Raw genomic sequence first — 22,884 nt, forward strand, 5'->3', positions numbered from 1 at the left:
TATTTTATGGTTGTTTTCTTGTCCACTATTTTGTCATTCAACATCTCAAACTTCTGTTTTATTTTTTTTTCTTTAGTCTACATTGATGCTCATTTTCGTGTGTATTTTGCCATTTAGTTAATAAACAAATAGTTCATTGGTGAGGTTATAGTGCTGAGCTGTTTCCTGTGTTGGTCTCTAGATAATGCTGAACATCATTGCCGGTGTTCTTCACTTGGGAAACATTCAGTTTGGAGAAGGGGAAGAGGGAGAAACTTATATCACCACCGAGACTCGTCTGGACCATCTTGCGAAGGTCAGAACAGTCCCAGTAGTACCTTCAGATGTGCAGATATGCACAAAAACTTGTTCTCTGAGCACAGATGTGTTGTTTTGCAGCTGCTGGGTGTTGATAGCTCTGCCCTCGGGGAGGCACTCACTCACAAGAAACTCACTGCCAAAGGAGAGGAGGTAATGGCCTCAGTGTCCTTGTTCCTTAGGCATTTTATTGTTTGTTGTGCCATGTGTCCCATGATAACTTTGTGTTGACTTGTGTGTTCACATTTCAGATGATCAGCCCTCTGAATTTTGAGCAAGCAGTGGCTGCCCGGGATGCCTTAGCCAAGTCTATGTATGGTCGGACCTTCACATGGATGGTGCAGAAGATAAACCAGTCACTGGCTTTGAAGGTGCAACAACACTTCTTTTAAAACTCGAACACAGACATAAAAACTCCAGCTTGTGTTTGCATTGCTGGTTGGTTTTAACACTGACTTGAAGCCTACTACTTTTGCAGGATGAAACCTACCACAGCAGCAAAGGCTCATCAGTCATTGGTCTTCTGGACATCTATGGCTTTGAGGTCCTACAGCACAACAGGTATGATCCTTCCATTCTACCAATCACAGCCTGTAAAGCACACAGCAATCACTCACTACTCTAGCCTGGATTGACCTCGTGTTTTTTTTATCCTTGTGTTGGAAGTTTCGAGCAGTTCTGCATCAACTACTGCAACGAGAAGCTCCAGCAGCTGTTCATTGAGCTCACGCTGAGGTCTGAGCAGGAGGAGTATGAGACTGAGGGAATTGCAGTGAGTCTCGTGTTGGCTGAGAAGTCAGTTGGATTAATTTCATGTTGAAATGAGTGCGTCACTGCTAATGGGATACTGTTCTCCAAATGTTCTCCTCTAATTCAAGTGGGAGACGGTGCAATACTTCGACAACAAGATCATTTGTGACCTGATTGAGGAAAAGCATAAAGGCATCATCTCCATTCTGGTGGGCATGACGACTCAAACATTACATACGTTCCAACTCTAACATACATTTGCGAATATAATGCTTCACGTTGACCCGTGACATGTTCTCTCAGGATGAGGAGTGTCTACGACCCGGAGAAGCCTCTGATCTCTCCTTTTTAGAGAAACTAGAGGACACACTGGGTGGCCATCCGCATTTTGTCACGTAAACACCTTTTAGTATTACTTTTTTTTTTATTTACAGTACATGAGGTTATTCATCCTGCAGATTCTTATATTTTTACATGTGTGTGTTTTCAGTCACAAGTTGGCAAATGGAAAAACTCGCAGGGTATTGAGCAGGGAGGAGTTCAGGCTGCTACATTATGCTGGGGAGGTCAACTATAATGTCAACGGTAACATTTAACTCATTAATAGATCAGTCAGAAGAATTCTTCATGAATGCATTCATGGTTAATTCATGTTAGAGATTAGTCTGAAACACATTGAAACACATTGATTATTTAATGATAAACTTTTTTTCTGTTCTCTGATACAGGCTTCCTCGACAAAAACAACAAATGGCTGAACAGAAACCCCAAAGAGGTAAAAGTTATGAAAGCATTAACCCCTTGATGCCTGTTGTCGCAAATTTGCAACATACCCTGTCATGTCTTAATGCAGCTGACATGAGCTTTGTATTTCATTATTGGTCAGGGGGTGAACATCCCTTCTCTCTCTCTCTCTCTCTCTCTCTCTCTCTCTCTCTCTCTCTCTCTCTCTCTCTATATATATATATATATATATATATATATATATATATATATATATATATATATATATATATATATATATATATATATATATATATATATATATATATGTGTGTGTATGTATATATATATATATATATATATATATATATATATATATATATATATATATATATATATATATATATATATATATATATATATATATATATATATATATATATATATATGAACGCACAAATTTACAACCTCTACCTAATTGTAGATAATTATTAACATTTAAATCATACCTCTCTGGTCGCATTCAGTATGTTCAGATCAAAAATTTCAGATCACGGCTCACCTCACTTAACACTGGCGTTCCCCCGGGCTCTGTCCTGGGCCCCCTCCTTTTTATTATTTACCTCCTACCACTTGGTCTCATCTTCCAGAAATTTGGAATTCACTTTCACTGCTATGCCAACGGCACCCAGCTCCTAGCTCCATCCTGCCACCCTCATCACTCTCTGACTGCCTCACTGAAGTTTAATCCTGGGTCACTCACAACTTCTTAAAACTCAACGGAGCCCAAACCAAAGTCCTTCTTGTGGGCTCCAAACAAAACCCCCCAACTTTTCATTGACTGTTGACAACTCCATATTCTTCTTCCTCTCACTGTAAAGAGCCTGGGTGTTATCTTTGACAGTACCCTGAAGCTTAAGTCAATAACATCACTTGGTCAGCTTATTTTCACCTTCGCAATATCAACCGTCTCCGCCCGTCTCTCACACGCACCTGCACTGCCATCCTCGTCACCTCCCGTTTAGACTTCTGCAATTCCCTTCTCTCTGGTTTACCACTCAAGCTTCTCCATAATCCCCAACTGGTTCAGAACTCAGCTGCTCGGATCATCACTAGAACCCCCTCTGCAAATCACATCACTCCTGTTCTTTACCAGCTCCTCTGGCTACCAATCAAATACCACATTGACTATAAGATTCCCCCCCTCACCTTCAAGCACTCACCTCACCTTTCTGATCTCCTTCACACCTATACACCCTCCAGGACTCTCCGATCTTCTTCCTTCATGCTCCTTGCTGCACCTTCTGCCCGCCTCTCCTCATTGGGGTTCTGAGCTTTCAGCCGTGCTGCCCCCCGTCCCTGGATCTTTCTCCCTTAAACTATCCAGGACATTACCTGTCTGTCCTCTTTCAAATCCCAGCTTAAAACTCAGTTTTTTGGACAAACTTTTTCTGGTTGACCTCGTCATCCTCACTTCTTCTGCTGTTTGTTGTTTTTATGTAATTGATTGATCTCATTTTTATACTTGTTATGTATGGTGATCTTGAGTATCATGAAAGGTGCCCACAAATAAAATGTATTATTATTATTATTATTATTATTAACATCTGTAAGAATGCAGAAACACATAAAACAATCTATTTTATGATTGTTAATTAATTCAGGTATTAAGGAGTTGAGGTCCCTTTGATACTTGTTATTACTTGTGAAGAGAATGAGGACGGTGTGTTGTGCTGATGTGTGGTAATGTGGTTTGGTCTCCATTAGGTCATGTGCCAGTCAGAAAACCCGATCCTGAGGCACTGTTTCCGCAGAAAGGAAATGATCGACCAGAAACGCCCAGACACGGTGAGTCCTGTCCCTCCCCCTTTCTCCCTCCCAGCACACTTGACGTATTTCTTTCTAAAGCTTTAAGATGTGGTTCTGAATAAGAAGTAGAAGTTTCACGTTGTAGTATCATGATTAATTTATTAACATTTGTTGTAAGTTAAGTACAAAATCTATTAAATGTACTTACAACTTTTGAAAGTGTTTTTCAAAGTATGATGTTTTATCCTCTCCATGTGTATGTGTCTTCCAGGCTGCCACTCAGTTTAAAACCAGTTTGATGAAACTTAAGGAGATTCTCATGTCCAAAGAGCCATCCTACGTTCGCTGTATCAAACCCAATGATGCCAAGCAGCCAGGTACACTTTTTCCCTACGTGTCTTATTTGCTCATCCACATAAACATTCATACACTGAGTGCAGAGGCTCCCATAGTTAGTGAAGACAGTTAGTGCTAAATAAACCCAAACACACATTCTCACACCCTGGAAATGGGAAAGAAATTTTGTTTTTCTCGCTCAGACCGCCAATCTTTCTGCCACTGAGCTAGAACCACCTCTAACCATGAGAGAGATGCAGGCAATCCAGGGTTAAATTATCATAACGATTAATTAAAAGAAAGTTTGACTTCTAAAATTCAAAAAACATTTTGAAAAAGAAACATTATAATCAAAGGCAGGGCTAAAAACATACATTATATTTTTTACTTGCAGTGTGGTTTATCATTGTCACCAGTGGATTTGCCTCTCTTTGCAGACAGATTTGATGAAGTCCTGGTCCGACACCAAGTGAAGTACCTGGGCCTGATGGAAAACTTGAGGGTCAGGAGAGCTGGTTTTGCCTATCGACGCCGCTTCGAGGCCTTCCTGCAGAGGTGACTCCTCCTCTCCAAAGAGCCCACAGACTCAGTCTCAGTCTCAGAGTTATATTCTTTGTGCTTTGAGTAGCCTGGTCTCATGGTAATGACCTATAAATGACCTCAGGTACAAACCCCTGTGTCCGGAGACATGGCCTAACTGGCATGGCAGACTTTCTGATGGTGTGGCGACTCTGGTCAACCACCTGGGCTACAAGGAAGAGGAGTACAAACTGGGCAGGTGATGTGCTGTTAGAGGGCATTGGAAAGTTTGGCTATGAGGGGTCTCTGAGTGTAAAGTAGTGTGTTTTGACATTTTCATCACATGTAAACGTTGACAATCCATTTATATGATAGGTCAAAAATCTTCATCCGCTTCCCCAAAACTCTCTTCACCACTGAGGATGCACTCGAAGCAAAAAAGCCAGACATAGGTAGGTAACAGTGGAGATTTCTTCCTTTTATGTTTATTAAAGATCTTTCAAGTAATATATGCTCATTTACTTCACAAGACAGCTGTATTTAAGAGTGATGTGCTTCCAAAGTTTAAAAATCCTCCTGCTTGCTGCCAAATTCCATTAGTCTCACAGCTGTTTATGACATTTCATGAATACATTTGGACAGAGTGTTTTATCTGCAATTCAACACTGGATCATCAAGTGACATCAAATCAAGTGTAACTTTTATGGTATAAGTCCTCTGTCGAACTTTGGATAGGATCCTTTCCTGGGATGTAAATCCATCTTGGCTCTTTTTCTCTTTCTTTAAGCTTTGGCCCTGCAGACATCGTGGAGAGGCTACAGAGAGAGAGCAAAGTACCAGCGCATCAGGAATGCAGGTCAGAGCTAGCCCCCACTGTCCACTCCCTCATACTTTGTTAGTAGATTGTTTAATATAATTTCATGTATTTGAAACAAGTTGTTAGTGTTACTATCCCAAAAAGAGCTTGTGACTGCCTTAACTTCCCAGGTCATGGCTTAAATAATCATTTTGGTAAAATGGGCCCACACATTGACCATAACAGCTCATTAGTCTAAAAGCGTGTGTAGATTGGCTTTAAATCTGGAGCTGACTATCTGTTTTAGTTTGTACTTGACCTTGGATGTTCTCTAGCAGAGTGTTAAAGTTGTCTCTGTGTTGACATGTATGCATGTATGTTGTATGTGTAGTGATAGTGATCCAGTCTGCATGGCGAGGGATGAAAGCACGCAGGAGGGCTAGGAGGCGACGACATGCTGCCGAGTTAATCCGCAGGTGCTCTACTGATACTAAGGAACCGTTTGCTTGTATTTTTTCAGCTATACTGTACACATTGAAACATCAACATGTAAGTTTATTTGTATAATTTCATTTTTTTTTTCTTGGACCTGTGTATTTGTCAGGTTCATCAAAGGCTTCATCTACCGGCATGAGGAATACTGCCCTGAGAATGAGTACTACCTGGACCATGTACGCTACTCATTCCTCAAAAACCTGCTTAAAAACCTGCCCAAGAATGTTTTGGACAAAAGCTGGCCAACATCTTCTCCCTTGCTGGCTGAGGTATGCACATCCTTCACACGCAGAACCTAACTGATGCTCCACATGCAAGTTAACTTTGTTAATTATTTTATTTTGAAGTTATGAAATAACCTACACATTCCATATGTCCCATTGTTAATTATTTGCAGACCTCTGAGCACCTGAGAAGGCTGCACATGAAGAACATGGTTATAAAGTACTGCACAAGGGTCCAGCCTGAATGGAAGAAGCAGGTACACAGACTATGAAAAACTCACTTGTTCTGTAAAATGGGAATGTATTGGTCATTTTTCAACTTCCGTGATATTTCTCTTTTTCTGCAGATGATGCAGAAAGTTACTGCAAGTGAGATCTTCAAGGATCAGAAAGACAGCTACCCTGCAAGTGTTGGAAGGCTGTTTTTGGACTCCAGGCTAGGTACATGTTCATGCACGCATTCATTTCATCTGTACATACCTAACACCATACAGAAGATATAGAAGCACAAGAAACCATCACTTTTCTGCTTTACACAGAGCGTGAGCAGATCAATCTAAAAGTCACCCAGACTCTTGGCAACGACAAAGTGCAGGTAGGGCACATTTCTTCCTTGGTGGTATTCGAGGTAGGAAAAAAAAAAGCTTTTTACTGCTTACGAGTGACATTTGACATTTCTTTTCAGTATGGTGTTTCGGTGATTAAGCACGACAGGAGGGGCTACAAGCCACGCCCACGCCAGCTGCTCCTCACAAACACCTTTGCTGTGCTGGTGGACAGGACAAAGATCAAACAGAAGATTGACTATGCCACACTAAGAGGTAAAAAACAAAACAAAACAATGCTGCATAGGACAATTTATGAACTTTTTCATTTTAAGGTATGACTTTTAATCTTGTATTTTAGTCCCTGTAAAAGAGAATTTGTCCAATAATTTTATTATATATTGACCTGCAAAACTGGTAATACCTCAGTCACTGTCCCCTCTGTGAGCTGGTTATTTGTTTTAATGTCTCTTCAGTCCTCTGTCTGGTGATATTATTTTTAAAAAAGGAAACTTTTCTCTGAGCGATAATGATTGATACTGAAACTGAATCAGAAGGCTTTTATATCACAGTCTCCCTCATGGGGCTTTATCTTGCTCAGCCTAAAAACAGAGAAAAATAAGGCATGTGCTTGTTTTTGGTTTGGTCAATGAACTAATTCATTTTAATTTTGTTTTCACAGTAAGTTTGTTTTCTTTACACAGGTATCTCTGTGAGCTCTCTCAGCGATGGGATGTTTGTCATTCACTTGCCCAATGAGGATAGTAAGCAGAAGGTGCGTTAACAGGCAGCAGTCATGACTTTAACATGGTGCCTCACAGTGTTTCCCCTCTAACCGCAGATGTGTATTCCTCAGGGCGATCTTGTGCTGCACTGTAACCATGTGATCGAGCTGGTGACCAAACTCTCCATGATGGCCAGAAAGGTCAACTACGTCAACGTCAGCCCGGGCAGGTGAGGCGTGTGTTGGTGCTTCACTGCTTTATAAACACTAGCTAAACTGTACTCATCTGTGCTCTGTTCCTACTTGTTTCCCCCTTTGTAATGTGCAGTATTAAGTTTGCTGTTGCCCGAGGCAAAGAGGGAATCATTGATTTCGTTCGTGGATCAGAGCTAAAGGTGACCAAAGGCAAGCGAGGACATCTGCTGGTGGTGAGTCAGACACCGTACAGAAGTCATGTGTGGGGCTTAAAGGGTGGAGGGGGAATTTTCAAATCAAAAACATTCAGGCAGCTGACTTTGTTAAATGTGACTTCAATCTGCAGACAGCCCCGCAGATCAACACCACATGAAGAAACAGAAAACTGCAACAAGACAAACAGCAAAAGGACAACAGCCAGAGCTCCCGTAGATTATAAACAAAAGGATGATCCTTTATTAGTTCATATCCCTTCATATTATCACAACCCCCTCCAGCGCTGCAAGAATTACTGCTCATATTTAAAGATCTAAAAATCACCACAAGTGGCCACTGATTCAAATGCTTCATCTCTTTATTCTCAGTCATACAAATATATTTAAATATATCAAATAATAAAAAAAATGTCTTATACTGTAAACAACTTTATCTCTGTGTTGTGAGAGAAATAAAAAACAAACACTTTGAAATAAATAAAATCTAATAAATATCAATAAATAGCAAATACATGATGGGAAAGTCCTGAAGATGTAGGGTGTGGGGGAATAACCAGATGTTAGGAAGTGTTCTGCCTGCACTGGGAGCTTACTGCTAACTGACAGTTAGTGGTGAGACAGAAACTTTGGGAAATACCCAAGAAAGTCCTTAATCATACAGTCAATCATCTTAAAAAAGAAGCTTCAGCTGTAGCTTCAAGGTGTTAACACTATACAGGAATGATTAGGTTAACACAGTTACTTCAGCTTCTTGCCCTTCGTCACTTGAGCTCTGTTTGTGTGTGTGTGTGTGTGTGTGTGTGTGTGTGTGTGTGTGTGTGTGTGTGTGCGCGTGTGTGTGTGTCCCTTTTCTTAAGATGTTTCTGTCATTGCTGAGTCATTAGTAGTTTTGAAGCCAGAAGCAGGAAGTCTCTCGCCAGCTTGGTGAGGTAAAGGTCTAGGTCTCTCAGAATGATGTAACCCTCCAGTCGGCTGTCCCACACTGTTGTGGTTGTTCTGGAGCTGGTTTCCGTGACTGAAGGAAAAGTAGGCTTGGTCCAAGAACTGCGCATGTAAGTCATCTGAGAGAAAAGGAAAGTGTTTTATTAACAGACGTCACTTCCTCATTGGTCTTTTTTTTTTTTTTGAGGGGATAAAGAGACGGTGTTATAGAGGGAATGAAGTGGATACCTGGCTGCTGATTTGGTTCATTAAGTCTCTCAGGTCTAGCTGAATGTGCTGGATTTTTGCAGATAAAGTTTGTCTGCCCCCCTTCCTTGTCAGCTTCTCCTTCTCCTCTTCCTCCAGCTCCGTTCTTTTCCTCTCCAGCTTGGTCTGGAAGGTCTGCAAGTCCCAGAAAGCGGCATGCAGTCGATCCCAGGCCTGAATGCACAAGACACATCCATTTAATGAATCAATCCAAAGTATTTCACAACCATCTTCATGAGCTTGAGATTCAAAAAGGGGAAACCCGCTCAAATTTTTGCAAGATTTACATGATGCAAGAGCTGACTTTCTGTGTGTGTCATGGTGTTTAATTTTTTTCCCCTGTAATGGAAAAAAAAGCCTCAAACCAAAGGAAGAAATTCTCTGAAAAGTTTGAAAATGTGATTTCCTGTGAATTTCTTTTGAAACACTCATGCAGCTACCAACCGTCAGATTGAGCCAGCTGTAGAAGTCAGTAGAAAGAGATGGCAGGTCCTTTAACTGCCGGCTTCTGTCCTCAAAGTACTCATTCCACCATGCCTGCTCTTTCTGTTGAAAAAAAAGTCAAAATGATTACTGAAAGATCAATCTGGATACTGACAGATTAGGACAAGCAGGGAGTCTTCTTTGGAACTCACATATTTCTTCTGCAGCTCCTGGACACCGGCTCGGGTGTGCCTCGTAAGGCGAAAAGAGTTCTTGTATTTGTGTCGCTGGAATACTGGAGATGGAGCAAAGGAGTCCACCAGGTTCAGCGTGCAGCACAGGAGGAGGAGAGCCTGACACCAAACAGTCATCTGAAACAAGAGACAAGACCACAGCCCATACATTAGCACATGGTTCAGTCAATTAGCACACTGATTACTCATCTGAAAACTCAATTCATCATCTGACTGGAAGTCTGATAGCATTGACAGGGGAAAATTAGTTTGCACTACAGTCCTATTCATGCTTTTCCTTTGAAACACTACAGCTTTACACATGCATCAAAAAAGAGCTGTATCAACCCCTCTTGGTGGTTTCAGACAGGAAGTGTTCTCTCGGTACTGTTGTTGTGGCAATGTCCCAAGTCATGAGATAACAGGTGACAAATTTTTGTTTCACAACACATCATTGCTGAAAAAGCAACTGGTTAGCAAACTAGATAACTAGAGAAGTGTTCAATTAATTCAGATTTTGAGTTAGCTGTAAGTTAATCTAAATAAAAAAGCAAACCTGCTTCAGACCCATTATTTGTTTATAAAGGGTGACAGGGCATAGTAACTTTTTCTGGTGCTTTGGGCCTCCTGCTGGCCCCGTCGGGATGGGCCCCTAATTCCTCTGCCTAAATTCTTCATCACTGAATTTTCTGTTACCTTGATATTAGACTAGAGTCCAAAAACTTTATTCAAACATGCCATCTTGAACAAAGTGAGTTGACAGGTCTGCAGGAAATCAACTGTCCCCTAAAAACCTCCTCCTCCTAAAAACCCCCTCCCCAAGGGTGAGGCAGCTTGTTTTATATTCTGGTGTTGGGCGTTCCAGCTGATCTGACATTTCTTTCCTCAATACAACATGGTGATTGGCTGTTCTTCTGAGCTGTTGTTTTCTGAGCAACAGTAGCTGTCCTTCTTGAGTTTGGAGTTCATGATGGCAATTCCTGTTGCATCCTCAATGGGAGCAGGCTTGGATGTTACCATGTTAATTTGGTCATAGCTGGCCCTGGACTTGCATGTCAGCCGACACTTTGAGAGGGAGACTGGTGTAACGTAATCATGTCTTCATTTGTCAGTCAGAGGACATCTTTAAATGTAAGAATGCTTCTCAGACTCCAGAGATCTTTTAAGGTCCTATTGATATAAACAGCAATATTATACTAACTCCTGTACTCTTGAAGACACTGAAAGCAATGTTGGTCACCTGTCATTCTGTTATTTACTATTCTGTTTACTCTTACCCCAAAGCTGAGAGGGCAGCAACAACTGGCAGCTAAGTCTGAACTGCAGACATTCCTTAGTACAAGTATGTGCTGACTGCTAGAAGTAAGATGCTGAACAATTTCTTGCTTGTCCCTTAAAAAATAATTCAACAAGGGTTTGTAAATGATCTTTTAATCTAATAAAGAGCTCTCTCATTTCATAAGGTTCACTTATTTTGAATGCAAGACACCACCACACAAACAGAGACTTACCAGCTGTTTGGCAAGCTTTAACATGGTATAACATGGTAAACAAGGGACTGAACATGTTTCAGAAACCAAAATTAAATCAATATTTTACATCCACAATGAGAAGACTGTGCTTTCTTACCTTGGAGGAGCAGTGAACTCTGAGTGAGACGCCTTCATGCTGTAGTGAAGCTCATGTACACTTTATATAACTGTCATGTTGTGCTTTCAGTTTCCTACACTATCCGGACTTTCTTTTCTTTCCCTCCCTCTCTCTCTGTTTCAGTGATTTGTGGTCACATATGACTCAAGACAGTGTGAGTAAGGCATGCGGTAAGAGCGCTATAGCATCAGGTTTTTTCTGATGGGATATTTTGCTTATTTTTAGGCTTTGATAGCTTTGTAAACATGATTTACAGCTCTGTCTGTTAATTCCTTATCTCCTGCTGGTGTCTTCTAAACACCTCTTTTTGACCTTTAAACACTTTTTTTCTCTATGTCTCCCTCTAGCATTTCAGAAACCAGTATTTTGTAAGCCTCCTTCACTATTGCCATGAAAAAATTGTCTTTCTTTGTTTAAACTTACATGTTTGCCCTCTCATTGCAGGATCGCTCAAACAAAGGCTTACCTGGCACTTTGGAACTTTGCGAACATTTATTATTAACTTAACTACACTAACTTAGAATTAGTTCTTAAGATACAAAAAAGGACAATCCCACCAATTAGTACTTTGCCACAGGAATGTTGTGTTTGGGGACCACTGATGAAATGTTAAATTCACCTCAGGTATTTTTTCAGTTTATGTGTTACCTTAATAAGTTTAACTAGTAGCTACAGATATGTTACACACTGACAAACAAGTGAAGAAGTCTGTGTTTCAGATGAACTTATTATATTATTTCATCTGTATCTCATTTAAAGTGTGTTTTATTTTTATGAGTGACAAGCTTTGGTACAAGTACAGGACTTTGTATCGATGAGCTGTGTCTCAGTCTGTGGTTATTTTGTAACACTGGCAGCGAAAGTGGCGAGCTGTTAAAAACTACCAATCTTAGAAACTTGTGTTTTCTTCCCCTTTTTTTTTCAGAGGAGTCAGTGAAGTTCAGTCTTGACTGTGCATCTTCAGGGAATATTTCTGGAGTCTCATGATGTTGACACAGTTTCACTGCATCTTGGTAGAAAAAAAAACTGAGAAAACAGAAATTATCCCTATTTTTCATTTTGTTGACTGTCAACATTGAAATATTTGATTCATTTGTATTTTCCTGTCTTTCTGCACAGATTTTTCTTTTACTCGCCACCTTTTTATCCTTTTGAATATGAAACTAATATGGCAGGGCTTCTGTTACCCATTATACTATGATAAATCTAATCTTTAATATTGCAGACGGGTATTATTATTATTATTATTTAGGTTTAATTCAATGAGCATTGTTTACAATGCCTTATTATACCTTTATTTACCCATCTGTAATTGTAATTTGTATTATTCATATTTAATTTTACAGCATGTGATGCAGGGTTCTGTTCATATAAAGACAGGGATGGTAATATTAGTATTAGTTTATTTTGATAGGAACAATGTACAGCATTTTAGCTGCACTACAGTTAACTGTTGACTCATGTGCGCCTGTTTTGGAGCAGGAGAAAGAGACAATACCTCTTTTTAAACCAAACAGTTCATCATACGGACACCTGCATATAAATCATAACCACTATACAACTACATTCAAAGTGCAGTTAACGCTCATCATAAATATGCTGATAATAAAAAATGACAATAATTGTCAGTAAAAAGGAAGTATTAGGCCGATGTTGTCCACATGACCCGACTTGAGTCACATCATTTTGCTGAGCCTTTAAATGATACATTTTTTTGATATGTATATATATATAAATTGTCTGATCTGACCATTTATTTTGAAGTGTTTCTGTCATGGGCATTGTTAAGAGTGTAAACTACTGTTTACCTAAAAAGAAAGAACAGCCTCCTTTTCCAGAAAAATGATTAATCATATTCAAGAGGTAAATTCCAGGCTGCAATAAATCTCATCAGTCCCCAATGGGAAGTCACCCAACCTACTATAAACCACAATTAATCAGACACAAAACTGTGCAGATTTAAGTTTCCAGGTACTTATGAACCAATTTAAAAGAAATTCATGAGACAAAGTGAGCAGTACCACTTTCACATGTTAATCTTATGTATATATGTATACATCAATGTACAAGGTAAATGACCCTTTTTAAAAATGCTACAATACACTCTTATTGTATTAGTTTTGTTGTGCTGTTTATTTTGGCATTGTCTGTTTGTTTCTTTTTATATATATATTTTTTGTCTTTTTTATTATAATCTTCTCAAAAATTATCATCACCTTAGGAGCTTTTTTTATTTCCTTTTCAGAATCAGAATACTTTATTGATCCCTAAGGGGAAATTGCTTTAAATTTGTAGTTACTCCTTCAAAAGTATTAAAACAAAAAGTACAAATATAAAATATTAGACATAAGAAAGTACAAAAAAGATTTAAGATATATCTTGTAAGACAGAAAAGACTCCATAAAAGAAACACAGAAGTATAGATGATGCACGTTTTTTATGTAGGTAGTTCAGGCACTGTATCCCTTTTTCATAAGATACTGCTTGTACAAAAAGACAACTGTTTTATTAAGTTACATTATTTGGGGCGAAACTATAGCCAATAAAACAGTTTCTTTTACAAACAGTGGTAATTTCTTTGATGGTACAGGTATGAAAAACATACATTTCTTACAGCCTTGTGTGAAACCAACAGGACAGAGAGTCCCTGTGAAAATTTCCTCTGAGATATCTCAGATAATTTTGAACTAGAAACAAAAATTCCTCCTCTGCAGAAACACCGAAGACTTGGCGGTTCCTACCTCTTTATGGTAGTTTCACATGGCATATCAGTGCTGGGTTAGTGTGGCAGCAGGAATTTGAGTCGGTGTCTATAATGTTCTTCAGCTCGGCAAAGACCACAGGTTATCATGTATGTGTTTGGCTGGGTTCAAAGCTCGCTTTGTCTGCAGTCCTGTAAGAGACGTGTACAACTTATGATTCTTTATTGCTGTCATTACAGTTAACCAGCTGTACAGAAAAAACATGTATGACCCAACATTCAGTTGACTGACAGCATTTGTGACTTTCTCAGGTTAGTTTGTTATGATGCAGTTAAGCAGATAATGTAAGCATACAAATGTTGTATTAGTGGGTTGAATCACATTCTTGTGATTTTTTTTCCCTTTGACTTAAAATCTCAATTTTTAAAAAGGAAAACGTATCTGTTTATGAAGTGGTCACAATAAGATGTTGACTCGATTAAAAAGAATACAAGATTTCGAAAAGATTATTGCAAAACTGGACTCTAAAAATATGATGAAAGCAGTTACATCATAGTTTTGACTTGCGAAAGTGGGACTACACTTTTCTGGACACAAGGACCAACATTACTACCCATGTTTCCTCTTCTTATACATTTCTTCAGACTTTGGGGTCCCTTCATATGCGGATGATACCATCTTACCTTCAGGTGCACCCTCTATGGGTACCAGGCTGCTGGTGACATCCAAATTTTCATTATTCATTCAAAACTTGTTGAACTCACCAAAGAACCATGCATAATTTTTTACAAGAGCACAAGCCTGTAATGAACCTGTGATCTTTGATGAAAATCTCATTTTTTGGAGTTTCTTTCTAACAGGATAATAGAACAGTATTTCATTTTTCTAAGTGACAGTCTCCATTTTTAATCCTCAGACCATTGTTTGCCTGCAGAGACACATTCCTCACAGAGTTGAATGTTCTTCCTGTCAGGTCTTCTACTAATTTTAATTTATTTATTTTTGATTAAAGCTTCGTTATTTTTTGTCTTAAAATTTCCAAACTAAATCCCAAAAAGTTAGATCATTGCGTTTTATGATGACAACATATTTTGATGTGCTACAATTAATCAAAACCTTTTATTTAATTGAAACATGGTGCAAAGGCAACACTTGTAATTACTTGATGAAATAAATCAAATGTTTCAGCATAAAATTGCAAAGAGTGCCTGAGAGCACGATTTCTCAATGCCTTTTAAAAATGGACTGTGGTGAAGTGCTTAACTGTTCTGTAGTATGGAAATGTATAATTGGCATTCTTTGTGGAAATCATGGATGCCGTCCTTTGCTCCAATGAGGAGAGAGCACAATTCAAAAGCAATCATGTGGTGTTTTTAAAGCTCAGTTGTACGGATGACTAGCACATCTGAAAACCATAATGTTAAACTAAGTTTAAATTTTTAATTACCATATATTGTCTAGAAATGATTTGAATTTTTTTTGGTTTATACTTTAAAATATTAATTTTCCCAAATCTCTGAATAGATTATAGCTAACTAGTTTTTTTTTTGTGTTACCCAGCTTCCTGACTTTTTAGCACGGGGGTTCCACAAAGAGACATTTCAGATTTCTGAAATGTTCAGAGAATTATGAGGAAATGAGAATGGATACAGAGGGAAACCTGCAGGTCAGTGGGTGATTCTCAGATCAGCAACAAGCTCTTTGAAAGAGGAAATGTTTAGTGTGGTCAGTCAAAGAGGAAGGGGTCCCCGAGAAAAGGGCTTCCCTCATCATCGTAACTCCCTCCTCTCTTCTTTCCTTTCCTTATATGTTAAACTCCCCAGTGACACACCGTTTTACTCTCATTTTCTTGAGTCATGTGTCATCAGATTATGGTTTCAGGAATCCTTCAGTTTTCTTTTAGTTTTGTTATACATTTACTTCTCACATTTAAAACTTCTGAATCCCAGTTCTCTTATTCAGCTTATGATAAATGAAGTATATTCTTATCAGTGTGCTAATCACCAATAGCATTCTTTATTTTTTAATAAGCAATGATTCACCTGTCAAAAATACAAAACAATGCAGAAAAAAAACATCCTTTGTACATTAATTTTTTAATTTTACAGAAGATTGATTGGACAGCTGGCAGTCAAAAAGCACAGGTCTGTTATCGAAGTGTTTTCTGAAGTTGTGACTGATTTTATATCAGAGCTAAGAGAACATGATACACCTGTGGCAACATTTCACCCTTACTACTCAAAAGTTAAAAGTTAATGAAAAGAACTAATAAATGGAAAGGTTTTTTTGAATTATTTGAATAAGATGAATGAAAACTTTCATAATAAGAGATCCTCATAAACTGTTAATACATGGTACAAAATGAATTTGTATGATCTACAAATTAAACCACAACACATTGTCTTTATCTGCCCATAGAAATGAGTAAATCAATTAATCTTATTTTATTCAGTATCAGCTCTTAACAAATGTATCAAACAGGTCTGGGACTGCACTTTGTTTAGTTTTTTTTATTGTGTTTTTTTTTTTTTTTTTACAAAGTTATAGTTAACTTGTTTTATTTTAATCCACCATGACAAGCGCATCTGGCAAATCACAAGGGCTGCATTTCACAACTTCCAGTAGTGAGAAAAAAAAACTTCCTTGAAATAGGCAGAAACCTCATGTATAACCAGACATGCATTTACAGTAATAGTATCATCTACTGGAACTGTGTTTGGCTCAAAAAGTATGAATGAAAGAGGTACCACGAAAAGGCCTGCATGTGGGAGAGTAATGACATAAGGGGAAAAAATGCACAATGAGCTCTTTATGATGCTTTCTTTTTCATGATGAAGGATTTTAAATTCAAATCAGTTGATTCAACAGCAAATGTGTCTCTCATTGCTCTTATAGACAGCTGATGTCACAGTTACTCCTCCAGACCTTTGTGTGCCTGTAGGTGTGTTTTTGTTTACTGTCAGAGTTTTTAGTGTGTTTTGAACTCCTGCCAGCCGTCAAGCACCACATCATCATGATCATCATCATCATCATACAGGAAGCCTGCACCATCGGCCAGTCCATGCCAGATCTTTGTGCCATAGTTTGTCTGTCTATTGGCCAAATCCACTATTTTCTAGCAGTTTGCAGCAAGTTTTATTTATCTGCCTGTAACTAAACTCACACAGCTGTTTTCCTTGTCTCCCTAAATGATCTACGAGCCAAATGTGCCACCTGTCAACCACTGTCTGGCTAAACCACACTGCAAAAAAGGATTTCTAAGAAAGAAAAAAAGCTTGTTTCTAGAAATTTGTTCTTAAATTTTACCTAAAAAGAAAAATTATCTTGACAAGCAAGATGTGTGTTACAAAAAAAAACCTTATTTCAAGAGAATATATCTAACAAAATCTTCATAAGAAAGTTCAGCTAAAATCAAGCAAGTATTGCTGGTAACAAGCCACAACAGAGGTTTGAATGAAGTCCCAACAGAAAAACAAGATTATTTTACTTATTTTAAGACTAAGATCAGTTACACAATTTCTCAGTTTAAGAAATTACACTAATATAAGTTGAATCCATCTGACCGTCAACAGTTATCTGATATGCCTGTACCCAGAGGCTGGCTGGAGTGTACACTCCAGCTAAGCTAAGCTAGTGGCTTTGGTTGGAAGTCTCTCAATATAATTGGTACTGGACGTACAGTCAAGAAAATGGTCTTTTCCTGCGTGTTATGGACTAGGGACTGAGGTAAGACACAGAAAACAATTAAAATGTTGCAATATTCTTTTTAAAAAGCACAAAAGACAGTATTTTCTGAAGATGATGTTCGAGTTGTTGAGATTTGTGCTTTTGGAACTGTTTGTCAGCTGATTTGACTTTTTAATAAATGGAAAGCAAACAGGATTGCCTCTGGTTTCCTGATTTTCGATAAACACATGTTTGTGTTTCATTTTTAGAAAAATTATATCTTATTCTAAGTTTATTTTGCTTATTGTTTTTCTTCGAGTTGGAGGATAATTTCTTTAAACCAGCTAGATCAGACAGACCAATTTCTTATTTTAAGAAAATCTATCATATTCCAAGACTTTTTTACTAAATGAAAAACATGTTAAATCTTAAATTAAGTAAAAACATTCTTGAAATAAGCTGAATCAAAAAGCACAACACAAAATTTATGTGAACTTTTCTTAAAAATAACTTTTTTATGCTTGTAATGAGCAAACCTTTCTCAAATTCAAGGACATTTTATGTAGTTTCAAGACAGGTTCCATCTAGATTTATAAGCTAGTTTTAAGAATTCTAGCCAAGCAAAATTTCCTTACCCTATTGGCAGATTATTTTGCTCAAAACAAGGAAATTGTGGCAAATTTGAGGATATTTTGCTTATTTTTACTAGGTCTGTTTTTGCAGTGCACCTTGTAGCTGTGTCCCACCATCTATCCTTTCACCTATATCCTGCAGAGTTCAGGAAATAAAACTGTTTTGAAACCTTACATGACAGTGGTCTGCTTCTGGGTTCTACTGCAGTTTGCAACAGTTGACATTCTTAGGGCATTCTAGAGAAAGGGTTATATTATGGGTTAATTTAACACATCAATGGACTTGGTTTTATATCTAAAATATAAAATGTCCTAATTAAGAGTCTTAATGGAATATGGGCTTTGCTATTGCATGTCAAATCTGACTCTTTTTTTTTTAATAATTCCAAAAGCAACTTGCTTATTTTTCATAAAAAAATCACCATACTCAAAAAAGTCAGGTCTACAGAGTGACATATGGGGCTGAATATACGGAAGTCACACAATATGCAGTGATATAACTTTGATATATTTAAGTCTTTGCAAACGACACAGGTTAATGCTTTCTACAGACACATTTCAGTTGAATTTTAAAAACTGTTTTCGGTTTTGCATCACTGTTCTTTACAACATGCTGTAGATCCCGATAACGTACAGGGTCATCACAGGCCTGCAGAGATGATGCGCTCTTGAACTGAACAACACTCTGCTGTTTGGAAATGTTTGCTTAAGATGGCTAGCACAACAGAACAACAAAAGACAGCTGCACAAAGTGCAGTTGTAACAACAACACACTTCTGACCTGGCTCATGCACTTGACCTGGTATAAACCCACCAGGCTCTCTGTTTAGTTTGGATTACTTTTATAAAAGGAGGGAGAAAGTGTTTCATAAGACTGGCCTTATTTGCTGATAAGGACTGAGGTCTTTAATATAAACGAGGTCACAGAGAGACAACATGTATACACTATTTCTCTGTATTACATTAGAATATTGTATCCTTGAATAAAAAGGTCTGCATAGTATCATTCATGTTAGAAATTTAAACAGATTTAAACACCACATAATCAGTAACTGTGCTAATAAGCAAAATGTGGATTGGTTTCTCCCATACTGGTTTATGTATTTTGAGACACAAGGATGTATATTTTGAAATGTTGCTGTGTTTGTGCCCCACTTTCACTTATCACACTAATCCTCAGTTATATAGTTAAGGGGAGATTTTTTTTTTCTTGGCAGTGAATTAAAAATTTGATTGAGTTAGATGACCAATGATTCAACTCTTTGCATGTGGTTGTCAACTAAGAGCTGCCATAAAGACCAATGAATTCAGGACTGGACCTGGATATCTGTATTTGTTGGTGTTGGAAGAATTGTGTAAAAAATTAAAGACACAAGACAACTGATTTTGCAATCTAAAAACTGAAAATATCTCTGAGCTGGATCTGTAAATTAAACTTTCTGCTAAGACTCTCTTCGGGACACTGAATTAAATTTGGCAAAATTCAGGTCAACTCTTAAGACTTTGCCTTGAGACCTCACAATTTAAAAAAGACGTATTGCTTCCTGTGATACCCAGGTACGTAGGAGAAGGGTGGAAGGGGGATAATTTAGTCCATAATAAGTTCCTCGACACAAAGTCATCATTGTATGTCATTGTATAGCTATATTTCCATCACGTGATCATCCTCAGCATGTCAGTGAGACTCTGAATGAGAGCAGGAAAAAGCAGATAAACACTGCTTGAATAAACATTCAAGGACACCTGCACTGTCCCAAATTATAACAAAGCCAAAGCCCTTTTTTTTTTTTTTTTGCTGTGTTGCTCTCTGCTGTGAAAGGGCTAATTTGTTTTTACAGCTTGGTGTTTGAAGCCTACAGTCAAGAGTTGTCTATTTTTTTCTTTTTTTTTACGTACGTCACTAATCTTCAGCCCTATAAAAGATGCTGCATCTCTGCTGAAAGCTAGATGAGCTGAGGGTTGTTTGCACCATCCTGAAACTTAATTCTGTGGCTCTCTCTGGACCAGGAAAATGTTTGCGGCTGTTACCGTCTTCATGTTTGTGTGCTTGATGACCACCGCTCATGCAGACCACCATCATCATCCTTGCCGTAAGAATAAGTGGTTGCATCATTTTGGTGACTCATTGTGATTAAAATTGTGAGATTTTCTGAGTTAGGCACTGTTCTTGATCACTCTTTTTTTGAGTGGGTTATCTCATGTGATTAAACTTTTTTTCTTTTTCCCCCTGGGATAAATTAAGTATTTCTGATTCTGATTCTGTCTTTGATGTGTTTCAGATACTCCCAACATGACAGGACTGATGAACGTGGTAAGTTGACTTGTGCCTTTCTTACCTTGGAAGCATTTATTACAAAGCTTTAAACTCTGGCCTATTTCTGTTTCCTTGATACCAGATGAATTTTAAGGGTGAAATAAAAGCACTCGGTGCTTTCACTTATGACACAACTGGCCACAAACTACGGTTCAGGTCAAATGAGAGCCATCCTGAGAACACATCCTTAGGTCTGGATCTACTAGTGTTTTTTGAAGAGGTAACGAATTCTCTTAGATTTTGTGAAGAATGTCACTCCTTGTTCATGTTTGTTTGATTCTTCACAAATCAATATCTGTTTTAAAACTCTGCAGGGGATATTCTATGAAATCGACAGCAAAAACCAGAGCTGTGAGAAAAAGAAACTGCACTGCAAACTGCAGCCTCTAGATATTCCTGATGATTCTAAGTTTCACGGTACTTTGAACGCCGGAAGTGCTTCCATTGAAGGAGAGGGGGTGAAAGTCAACGTATGGAGGGGAAAATTCTCAGACGGCAAAGGTTGGAGAGGTGCTATAAGCTGAAGTACATTTCTTGTGACAGAGATTTAAATAATAAATGTATTAAATTGAACCTCAATATGTCTGTCCTTTTTCAGGCAGTTACTCCATGTCTGCAACCATGGGCTGTTTGCCTGTCCTGACCATCTACTTCTCTGAGGCCACACCTTTGGTGATCAGGTTTGTGAATTTCACAGTTTAAACTGTCTAAGGAGGTTCTGAGACATGTTTTCATTCTGTGGCTGCACAGGATAAGTTACATCCTTCAAAATTCAATGATTTGTGTAACTCTTGCAGCGTAATGGAGGTTGAGATGGAGATCAAGGACCCTGATCTCCTGGTGGTACCCTCCTTCTGCCATGGACAGCCCTTGGAGGAGACGCCTGAAGGGACAGTAAACAGCTTCCTCCATGAGTTTGTGTAGAGGAATCCCTTCCTGCAGTAAACCAACCCACCGTCCATGCGTGGCCTGCCAGAACTATTAGGCTTTTCTCTCCTTTTCACGTGTGTTCATGTGTCACTGCACTACATCATACCCGTTTCCATCACTCCCCTATGAAGAAATGGCTTTGAGTGGATCACAATGTAGCAATTACATACGTCTTGAGATGATGAAAAGAAATATGACATGGAATATAGAATTAGTCATAAATACTAACAGTTGGTGGCTTTTCAACTTGGTTCTGCTTACAAAACCTGTAAGATATTATTAATGGAACAATAAAATGTCAAAGCTGTCAGTGGTGTGCAAATTTTTCATCATGTATGATTTGTGAGTGACATGTTTTATCCAGGTTATTCAGCAGAGAGAAAAAGTAATCCATGACAGAATAATAGAGGCACTGCTCAAAAATCATACTTTAGCCCAAGTTAGAACCAGAAGGGACCATTTTTTTCCGTCATTGTTCAGAGATACTGAAATAAATCTCAGTAACTAATGAACTCCAGCAAAGTCTGACAACATTTTCTAAACAAAATGAATGCCAATCAGTTCATGTGGTGAGTTTGGGCTGGATTAATGCTTGAGTTTCTGTATAACTAAAATGACACTAACCAAACAAGACCTCCAACATGAGGTTCCGAGCCGGAATAACACGCTTTTGTTCCCCTTTTAAAACTATACAGTAACTCTTAACGTCTGAAACCACTGGTGGGGGACACACACCAGACCAAGAAAGTGTTGCAACTGATACAGTGCATTTTGAGGTAAGAAATAAGGTACAGACCAATTAAATAATTAGTCAAACATCCAAACATTTGCTGATAATATTGAATTGATTTGAGTCTTGGGGATGTAAATTTGTCTAAAATTATCAACAATAATAAACAAGAAGTATCTTATAACTCAAAAGAATCTAAAAAGTATACCTTATGGAAAAATACCTAACAGATAACCAGCTAACGCTGTAAAAGTTCTTTTTTTTTTTTTAAACATATATAAAACAAGTTATTGAAATAATTCAAATTTTAGAACATGATTTCCCAATCAATCAATCCAATTTCAACATAGAAGGATTCAGTCTCATTTTATCTAACTCGACAATGAGCAGAGCGGATTTCAGTGTTTTGCGCTTATATGGGGCAATAATTTAAACAAAATTTAAAATCTGCTTCCTAAAAGACTTTCTTAACAAATAAATTATTACAACTGTACTTGTCAGTTAATTAATTAAATGCATGTCACATGATTTGTGCAAAATCAACGGCTGAATGGTCTTCTTTTACCTGATATAGATGAATTCAGTCTTAAAATCACTCAGACAGTGATATTTTCAGTGGGTCAGCAAACACGGGAAAATTTAAAACTGTTTGCTGCTGTTCCCTGGCGTGTTTGTTGTTGCTGAGAGTAAAGCTGTGATCACACAGGAGAGAAGTCAGCAGCCTGCTCAGAGCACCCTGACTGCAGGGTACATTATATACTCTTGTACCTGCAGTTCACCGAGCCGCC

At 38.2% G+C, this 22,884-nt stretch overlaps 3 protein-coding genes across 6 annotated transcripts in view; 2 read left to right on the forward strand and 1 right to left on the reverse strand.

Moving 5' to 3' along the window:
- LOC141791663 (unconventional myosin-Ic-like) overlaps positions 1 to 8,056 on the forward strand; it is a 21,059-nt gene extending 13,003 nt beyond the window's left edge. For all 3 annotated transcript variants that reach the window (XM_074672279.1, XM_074672277.1, XM_074672278.1), the window contains exons 10-34: positions 182 to 295; positions 379 to 450; positions 549 to 668; positions 776 to 858; positions 964 to 1,069; positions 1,176 to 1,256; positions 1,351 to 1,442; positions 1,538 to 1,632; positions 1,776 to 1,822; positions 3,538 to 3,618; positions 3,851 to 3,956; positions 4,353 to 4,470; positions 4,580 to 4,693; positions 4,810 to 4,886; positions 5,222 to 5,290; positions 5,622 to 5,706; positions 5,835 to 5,994; positions 6,123 to 6,206; positions 6,297 to 6,390; positions 6,489 to 6,544; positions 6,635 to 6,770; positions 7,199 to 7,269; positions 7,351 to 7,448; positions 7,547 to 7,646; positions 7,760 to 8,056. In XM_074672279.1, coding sequence (XP_074528380.1) covers positions 182 to 295; positions 379 to 450; positions 549 to 668; positions 776 to 858; positions 964 to 1,069; positions 1,176 to 1,256; positions 1,351 to 1,442; positions 1,538 to 1,632; positions 1,776 to 1,822; positions 3,538 to 3,618; positions 3,851 to 3,956; positions 4,353 to 4,470; positions 4,580 to 4,693; positions 4,810 to 4,886; positions 5,222 to 5,290; positions 5,622 to 5,706; positions 5,835 to 5,994; positions 6,123 to 6,206; positions 6,297 to 6,390; positions 6,489 to 6,544; positions 6,635 to 6,770; positions 7,199 to 7,269; positions 7,351 to 7,448; positions 7,547 to 7,646; positions 7,760 to 7,786 — 2,286 coding nt within the window. In that variant the 3' untranslated portion in view covers positions 7,787 to 8,056. The remainder of the gene's footprint in view (positions 1 to 181; positions 296 to 378; positions 451 to 548; positions 669 to 775; positions 859 to 963; positions 1,070 to 1,175; positions 1,257 to 1,350; positions 1,443 to 1,537; positions 1,633 to 1,775; positions 1,823 to 3,537; positions 3,619 to 3,850; positions 3,957 to 4,352; positions 4,471 to 4,579; positions 4,694 to 4,809; positions 4,887 to 5,221; positions 5,291 to 5,621; positions 5,707 to 5,834; positions 5,995 to 6,122; positions 6,207 to 6,296; positions 6,391 to 6,488; positions 6,545 to 6,634; positions 6,771 to 7,198; positions 7,270 to 7,350; positions 7,449 to 7,546; positions 7,647 to 7,759) is intronic.
- A 295-nt stretch (positions 8,057 to 8,351) lies between these two features.
- On the reverse strand, positions 8,352 to 11,007 carry LOC141791758 (uncharacterized). Its single transcript, XM_074672406.1, has 5 exons — positions 10,984 to 11,007; positions 9,452 to 9,610; positions 9,261 to 9,362; positions 8,799 to 8,990; positions 8,352 to 8,689 (listed from the first exon to the last, which is right to left on the reverse strand). The coding sequence occupies exons 1-5, from the start codon at positions 11,005 to 11,007 to the stop codon at positions 8,495 to 8,497; spliced, it is 672 nt and encodes a 223-aa protein (XP_074528507.1). The 3' UTR covers positions 8,352 to 8,494.
- Positions 11,008 to 20,053: 9,046 nt separating this feature from the next.
- Positions 20,054 to 21,676, forward strand: epd (ependymin). 2 transcript variants are annotated; one of them, XM_074672225.1, is made up of 6 exons: positions 20,054 to 20,212; positions 20,402 to 20,433; positions 20,519 to 20,656; positions 20,751 to 20,946; positions 21,035 to 21,116; positions 21,234 to 21,676. In XM_074672225.1, exons 1-6 carry the CDS (start codon positions 20,134 to 20,136, stop codon positions 21,358 to 21,360), a joined length of 654 nt encoding a protein of 217 aa, XP_074528326.1. In that variant the 5' UTR covers positions 20,054 to 20,133; the 3' UTR covers positions 21,361 to 21,676. The 2 variants fall into 2 exon arrangements, with proteins under 2 accessions (XP_074528326.1, XP_074528327.1); XM_074672226.1 differs by having other exon boundaries at positions 20,751 to 20,937.
- Positions 21,677 to 22,884: the final 1,208 nt, after the last annotated feature.

The sequence above is a fragment of the Halichoeres trimaculatus genome, unplaced genomic scaffold (genome assembly GCF_033239565.1).
Source record: "Halichoeres trimaculatus isolate MK-OKI-2021-1 unplaced genomic scaffold, fHalTri1.1 fHalTri1_scaffold_6, whole genome shotgun sequence".
Taxonomy (NCBI): Eukaryota; Metazoa; Chordata; class Actinopteri; order Labriformes; family Labridae; genus Halichoeres; species Halichoeres trimaculatus.

What these genes read in the sequence shown, in the direction of transcription:
- LOC141791758 (XM_074672406.1), bottom strand. Translation starts at nt 11,007, where the DNA reads ATGTTAAAGCTTGCCAAACAGCTG. An exon ending in TAAAGCTTGCCAAACAGCTG is followed by an intron (nt 9,611 to 10,983) that starts GTAAGTCTCTGT and finishes CTCTTGTTTCAG; the next exon opens with ATGACTGTTTGGTGTCAGGC. An exon ending in TGAACCAAATCAGCAGCCAG is followed by an intron (nt 8,690 to 8,798) that starts GTATCCACTTCA and finishes CTTTTCTCTCAG; the next exon opens with ATGACTTACATGCGCAGTTC.
- epd (XM_074672225.1), top strand. Translation starts at nt 20,134, where the DNA reads ATGTTTGCGGCTGTTACCGTCTTCATGTTTGTGTGCTTGATGACCACC. An exon ending in AGACGGCAAAGGTTGGAGAG is followed by an intron (nt 20,947 to 21,034) that starts GTGCTATAAGCT and finishes GTCCTTTTTCAG; the next exon opens with GCAGTTACTCCATGTCTGCA. An exon ending in GCCACACCTTTGGTGATCAG is followed by an intron (nt 21,117 to 21,233) that starts GTTTGTGAATTT and finishes TAACTCTTGCAG; the next exon opens with CGTAATGGAGGTTGAGATGG.